Genomic DNA, 7408 nt, shown 5'->3' with positions numbered 1-7408 from the left:
TCAAACTTATGATCCTCATGCCTCAGTCTTCCCCCATGTGCTGGGATGACAGGCATGTACCACCACGTGGACCCAGCCACCGGATTTTGATTTCTGCCATATCATGTGTGACCCATCACGAGGTCAAGAACAGACTTCCACTTTTGCTGTCATATTGATGCTCAGAACATTTCAGACGTTCGTGCATCTGGGATTTTGCGTTTCTAGCAGAGGATGTGACAGCCGAGGATTAACTCTGAGAACACTGAGAGACGCTACCACCAGTCTCTGCTCGCCACCCACCACCTTGCATCCTGCCAGCTCTGCCAGGAGCTGGACTTGAGGGGGGGGGCAGGAAGTAACCTTGCATTCAGTTCCCAGGGTCCTGACAGGCAGAAGGAGACCCTGGAAGAAGGATACCTGGGCAGGAAGCTCCCACACCTGAGTGAGACTCAGGAAGCGCCCCGTCAGTGGACTGAAGCATCCAGGAATATGACCGCTTTCCTATAGCCGCCTGCAGCCCTCTTTGCTAGAAATCCCTGGGTAGTCCCAGCTGCCACAGAAGATTGGTGAGGGGTCAGGAGCAGCTTTCTGAAGATCCTTGATAGACCCAGGCTGGAACGTGCCTTCCCCTGCCTCAGGGGAAGGAGTTTCTCCATAGACCCTTGTAGGCTAAGCAGCTGCTCCCCAGGTGGATCCCCTTTACCCCCAGAGGCTACCACTTCCTGCCTGATCCATATAAAGGTCTGGCCCCAAGTCGGCTGATGGGGAAGCCATAGGGGCTGTTGTAGGTGTCTGTGGTGACAGACAGGGGCCTCCATCATGGCCTGGGGTTGTTTTGTGGCCCTGCTTCTGCTGGCGGCAGCTCCCCTAAGATTGGCTCAGCATCTGCATCTGGAGCCTGGCTTGGAATACAGCTATGACTGTGGGGTACGGGGAATGCAGCTGCTGGTATTCCCCAGGCCAAACCAGACTATCGAATCCAAGGTGCTGGGTGAGTGCTGGCAGATGCCCTTCCCAATTTCCCATGCCCAGTCCCAAGCCCAGCCTGCTGCAAGGAGGGAGCTAGACCTCTTCCGGGGGCAGGAGCTGGACGAGTAGAGGCCAGCCACTCAGCCTCTTGCCCATCACCACACAGAGACAGGATTCTCCTGTGCCCTGTGCACAACAATCACCTGTAGGAAAGACAGGCCCTGACTCCAAATGTTGGGCTCTCAACTTCCAACTGCAAGCTTCAGGCCCACAAAACACCCTTGGGGGTGTGATTTAATGGAGAGAATAGGTGATTTTGGGGGGGGGGTCCGTGTGATGGTTTGAACCTCACTTTCAGAGCAGTATCTGCAAGGTGAGAAAGATGACCCCCTTCCCCCCACACACACACACTTGCCCTGTGCATGAAAAAAGAAGGGTGAGGGCAGGCCCGGGGTGGGGTGGAGGGTTGGCGCTTGCTCTTCTGAGGTAACAATGCAAGTGAGCAGGTGTCCCCAAATGAGACAGTTAAGATGACAAATAAGCTTCCTTCTTTCACTCTGCCCTTGCTTCACTCCTATTGTGTGTGCCCGAGAAAGTTAGGACTCCTTGGGACTCCCAGGTGCCTCAGCCAAGGTACGCGGTTAGACTAAACTTAGACTATAAGGCGTTCAGTCTGTGTCTGACACCCTGTGAACACTGCCGTATCCCAGCTACCAAGAGCCAATGACAGAAGTGAAAACCAAAACCAGAAAGGGAAAGACACTTGTTTAAGGCCACACTGCTGAGCTAGCAAGAAAAACTAGGTCTTGGAACAAGCCTGCCTCGAGAGCTTTTCAGAGGTTCCCAGCAGCCCTCTGCCCTCCAGCGCCTGAGACTCCCTCCCCAATCTCCTTCCCCCTACCCAGATGAATTTGGGAACCGGTTTGAGGTGAATAACTGCTCTATCTGCTACCACTGGGTGACCAGTGAGGCCCAGAAGCGCACAGTATTCTCAGCTGATTACCAAGGCTGCCACGTTCTGGAGAAGGTAAGTAGAGTCACGTGTGAGGACAGGGAGAGCTTGTCCTAACTGCCCCTCATGACCAGAGAAGCATAGAGCCTACAAGGGGCAGGGAGTAGGTGGGTGAAAGATTACATCCTGAGCTACACCACAAATCAGCTCCCTCTCTACCAGGGCTGCTCAGTTTCCATTCACACCAGCCAGCCTGGGTGGCAACCACTCCAGGACTGGGTGTAGTCAACAGCCAGGCACCGTGCTCTGGCCTCCAGCCCAGCCCTCACACTCGCCTGAAGTGTCGGGTGGCCACACTCAGCTGCTCTCTCTGGCCCTCTCATCTGCAGGATGGGCGGTTCCACCTGAGGGTGTTCATACAAGCCGTCCTACCCAATGGCCGTGTGGATATAGCACGAGATGTCACTCTGATCTGTCCCAAACCAGACCACATCATGACTCCGGACCCCTACCTGGCTCCACCCACCACACCTGAGCCTTTTACACCTCCTACTTTTGCCCTTCACTCCATCCCTGGCCACACCTTGGCTGGGTCTGGCCACACTGGTCTCACTACGTTGTACTCAGAGCACAGCTTCACCCATCCAACTCCTGCCCCACCATCCCCAGGACCTGGACCTGCTGGACCCACCGTACCTCACTCCCAATGGGGCACGTTGGAGCCCTGGGAATTGACTGAGCTGGATTCTGTAGGTATGTGGGCCTTCTCTGTGTATGGCCTGTGTCTTGGGACCTTTGGGCTCTAAACAGTCAATTCCTCACTGCTCTGTCACCAACCCTAGGCACCCATCTGCCCCAGGAGCAGTGCCAGGTAGCCTCCGGGCACATCCCGTGCATGGTAAAAGGAAGTTCCAAGGAAGCCTGTCAGCAGGCTGGCTGCTGCTACGACAGTACCAAAGAAGAGCCCTGTTACTATGGCAACACAGGTATACCCTCTCATCCCAAGCACGCCCCTGGCATAGCAGGAGAAGTCTCCCTTCCATCTAGCTGAACCATCTTGTAGGTAGCCTAAGAGAACCCAGCTCCCAAAAAGATGCAACTACCCTCAGATAGGAAGAGCGCCTGCCCCAGGGGACTGGGCGGTCCCTCCCCTTCTTACAGACCCTGACCCCTCACTCTGTAGCATTCAACCCTCTGTTCTGTCAGCTCCTAGGACATTGGCTTAGGCCAACAGTGGGAAGAACAATGTCCAGATCCCTTGACTCCTGACTAATGGCTAAATATTGTCACCCCCAGAGCCCATCCCCTGTCCCTGAGGTGGAGAGACACTGAATCCCAAAGTCCTGATCTACCTCTTGGACCTGCCTTTGTCCTAGTCACTCTCCAGTGTTTCAAAAGTGGCTACTTTACCTTGGTCGTGTCACAAGAAACAGCCTTGACACATGGAGTCATGCTGGACAATGTCCGTCTGGCCTATGCCCCCAACGGATGCCCCCCTACCCAGAAGACAAGTGCTTTCGTGGTCTTCCATGTCCCTCTCACCCTCTGTGGAACGGCAATCCAGGTAGGAGTGGAACTTAGGCTGGTGATGAGCCCCATATCATGAGGGGCATCACCAGACAGCTACCCCTTTATCTGCCGGGGCATCATCATGGTCCAAGTAGGGGTGAGATGCATGCTGGGAGTGAGTCATACCCCTAGGGAGCCTCACTCACTACCTCCTCCTCAGGTGGTTGGTGAGCAGCTCATCTATGAGAACCAGCTGGTGTCTGACATTGATATCCAAAAGGGGCCACAAGGTTCCATCACTCGTGACAGTGTCTTCTGGTGAGTAGTGGCTGGGTTACGGGCCTGGGTGTAGGATGTGAGACTAGTGTCGGGGTCCGGATGTCTTTTGCTTTAGCACAAAGTACTTATGGCCCAGAGGTGGGGACACAATTCCGTAGCATGCTTTTAAGTGTTTGGACTTAAGTGCTTGAGGCGGCCAGTTTCAGCATGGCATCAAGGACTTTGGGGGAGGGGGACCAGAGAAGTACAGGGAGACAGCTGGAGTCTGTCTGGATTAGGCTAAAGGAGCCCGAGACAACAGAGTAAGGCCTTCACCACTGGTGCGGTTACTGCAGCTGAGTGGCACACTATCAGTGGGCGTTGGGCATGGGACCCTGGAGACATGGATTGGTGACTGCATGGTACACAGGCTGCTGAGGGAAACACTGGTAAGCTAGTTGCAAGGACAAGCAAGGCCCCGAGACACAGTCGCGTGGCCTCCACAATCCTCACTAGAGCCTCTCAATGGGGCAAAGAGGATAAACGAGGCTTAGGCATCAAAAGCTTGTTCATGGCTCCCCAGTCCAGGTCTTCCCCCCACACTTCAGAGACCTCTAGTGCCAGGACAGAGCCCCCTTGTCTTGATACCGTGGTACCTGGCACCTAGAGTAGAGCCTGGTGTAGCCAATTCAAGCTGTCCTGGGCAGACTAGGCGGGCAGAAGAGCAGGAAGGGTGAACACTGGTGTCCATTGGCCTGCTGCACCGTATGGAGGAAGCTGTCTGGTGCATCCATTGTTGGGATGTTGATTTCTCTGACTTCTGGTCTCCTCCAACCTCTTGTGCTTGGACTTTTAGGCTTCATGTTCACTGCATCTTCAATGCTAGCGATTTCCTGCCCATCCAGGCATCTATCCTCTCACCCCAACCACCTGCCCCCGTGACTCAGTCTGGACCCCTGAAGCTGGAACTGAGGATTGCCACGGGTACAGTCCCCCACCCCCATCTCACCTGCTACTTTCCCTCCCTGCCTCTAAAGCCTTGTTATACAGTCTGTCCTAGGCTCACAAGCCCCTCTCTCTGCAGATAAGACTTTCAGCTCCTACTATCAGGGGAGTGACTATCCCCTTGTGAGACTGCTCCAGGAACCAGTCTACATAGAGGTCCGACTCCTGCAGAGAACTGATCCCAGTCTGGTGCTGGTGCTACACCAGTGCTGGGCCACGCCCACCACCAGCCCCTTTGAGCAGCCCCAATGGCCCATTCTGTCAGATGGGTGAGTGATAGCAAATGACTGAGCTGCACCCAGGGCGGGGACGGGTAGTGGGGGTGGATTTCCTGCCTGCCACACCACCTTAAAGAGGCTTCTGGACTTCTCTTCAATCCAGGTGTCCTTTCAAGGGTGACAACTACAGAACACAAGTGGTGGCTGCAGACAGGGAGGCGCTTCCCTTCTGGTCCCACTATCAGCGGTTCACCATTGCCACCTTCACGCTCCTTGACTCCAGTTCCCAGAATGCCCTAAGGGGACAGGTTAGGAAGACTGTATGTATGTATGTATGTATGTATGTATGTATGTATGTATGTATTTTTGTCCCTCATGTCCCATGCCACCTGCTGAATGGTCATCAGTGGGTCACGACATCCTTCCTACATACAAGCTAACACTAAGATCCCAGTTTATGGATTGGCTATTATCAAGTGTTGGGGGCAACAGCTCCAGAAGGAGGCAAGGACTTCAGAACAATGACCCATATACAATTTGGGAGAGAAGGGGGAGGTAGTTGACAAGATGGCTCAGAAGGTAAAGGTAGCTGCTGCCGAGCCTGTTGACCTAAGCTCAGTTTCTAGATAGTCACGTTGTGAACAGAGAGAGCTGGCTCCCGTGATTTTTCTCTGACTCTCACGCGTGTGCTGTGCTGTTGCAGCATTCACATCCCCCTGTATACAGATACAAACCAGCTAAAAGTCAGAAGGAAGCACTGAGTGTGGCTACGATCAGCCTAAATCTCGGCACCAGCTGCGGTGTCCCTGTGTGGTCTCACGTCTGATTCTAGAAATGATAATGTGTTCCTTGTTCTTCTGCTTTGGTTTTTAGCATAGCAGCTTCTCCAGAAGGTAAAAGTGGATATGTACTTAGGGTCCTTAAACCTCTTAACCTTTTCTGTATGGCATATACACGGCACCATAGGAAACTCACTGGTGTGGTCGGTCCAGCCTGTGATCAATACTACAACATGTTGTGTCAATCATTCAATGTTCACAGATCTCTTCTGTTTAAATCCCTGCCCTTAATGAGTCAGGTGTGGCTGGTCCCACCGGTAGGCAATGTTGTGGGTGGCATCACTCCCACCTTGCTTGTACGCTGCCTCCCAAGCCAAGACAGCTACTGATGGCTGCCTCTGGTCCCCTCCCCTGAGCTATTTCTGGAAGCAGTGGTGCCTTGTCCTCTTCTTTGCCTCCAGGTATTATCTGCAGAGGTGAAGAGAGGACAGCAGATATCTGTTGTCTGGCATTGTGGCCAAACCTCACCTCTTCTCTGTTAGCTGCCTTCCAACAGTTCTGCTCCTGGGGGCAGATGGTAGAGGATAGGAGAGGACTGTAGCTCCCTTGCATGCCACAGTTCCTGCCTGTGGGGAGTGTCTTCTACTGCAGGTTTGGGTGCTCAGGAAGCAGAAGGTCTGAACTCCAAATTGAGAACACTACAGTTTCCATCCCCACCAGTATAGGGCAGCTGTGGTCGCAGCCTCTGCTCACCCACCTCTCTCCCTACACTAACACAGCTCTGCACCTGAATCTTTCAACCCTGCCTCTATGCTGCCAGCATAGCTGTGCAAACCTAGGCCACCGCTTGTCTGTGTTTCTTTCTACCAGGTCTATTTCTTCTGTAGTGCTTCTGCCTGCCACCCTGTGGGGTCCAACACATGCTCTACTACATGTGACTCTGGGATAGCAAGTGAGTCTGGGGTACTTGTCTTTTGATGCATCCTTACACCTGTAGCTGGCTCTCGGGCCACTAGGGGTTGGAGACCCGACAGTTTTTCTCCTGGGCAGGGCGTCGACGATCCTCTAGTCACCACAACAGCGTTCTCCGGGCCCTGGACATTGTGAGCTCTCCAGGGGCAGTGGGCTTTGAGGATGCTGCTAAACTTGAGCCCTCAGGTACCAGGGTTTGGGACCCCTAAGAGTCATGGCCCTCTCTGTGACACTGCTGATAAAACGGGGAGGTGTGGTGTAAATGAAGAACTAAGTAAAAATAGCCCAGCCCCTTATTCGGAGACAGACAGCTCCAAGCAACCCTCCATCCCCTTCTCTGACAGGTTCCAGCAGGAGCTCCAGTTCAAGAGTGCTGCTCCCGCTGCTGGCCGTCACCCTAGCCCTGGCGGCCGGTATCTTTGTGGGTCTGATCTGGGCCTGGGCCCAGAAACTCTGGGAAGGCATCAGATATTAAATGAACTCAATAAACCATTGTTTGAAAGCTACTGAAAGTCGATGTATGTCTTTTCCAAGGGTATGGATGTTTGAGGGGCAATAGGGTCTTCTTTCTCTATAGCTAAAACTGGTTGTGAACTCGGTGATTCTTCTGCCTCAGAGTGCTGGGAATACAGGAGTGAAGCCACATGAGAAACTTACTCTTTGGAGTCAGTAGTGTCCTTTCAGAATTGTAACCCCTACAGTCACGTTACCCAGAACATGTCAGTAGACAGCTTTCCACCTTTATGGCAGTGTCTGTAAAATTA

The 7408-nt window shown here is 53.4% G+C and overlaps 1 protein-coding gene across 1 annotated transcript; it reads left to right on the top strand.

Moving 5' to 3' along the window:
* The first annotated feature begins 744 nt into the window (after positions 1-744).
* On the top strand, positions 745-7156 carry Zp1 (zona pellucida glycoprotein 1). Its single transcript, XM_021215018.1, has 12 exons — positions 745-973; positions 1857-1978; positions 2293-2656; positions 2746-2889; positions 3280-3467; positions 3633-3730; positions 4527-4654; positions 4755-4944; positions 5057-5201; positions 6543-6624; positions 6723-6830; positions 6989-7156. The coding sequence occupies exons 1-12, from the start codon at positions 802-804 to the stop codon at positions 7117-7119; spliced, it is 1872 nt and encodes a 623-aa protein (XP_021070677.1). The 5' UTR covers positions 745-801; the 3' UTR covers positions 7120-7156.
* The last annotated feature ends 252 nt before the right edge of the window (positions 7157-7408 follow it).

Source organism: Mus pahari, chromosome 1 (assembly GCF_900095145.1).
Source record: "Mus pahari chromosome 1, PAHARI_EIJ_v1.1, whole genome shotgun sequence".
In the NCBI taxonomy this organism is placed as follows: Eukaryota; Metazoa; Chordata; class Mammalia; order Rodentia; family Muridae; genus Mus; species Mus pahari.
This window is presented reverse-complemented; position numbering and strand designations above follow the sequence as displayed.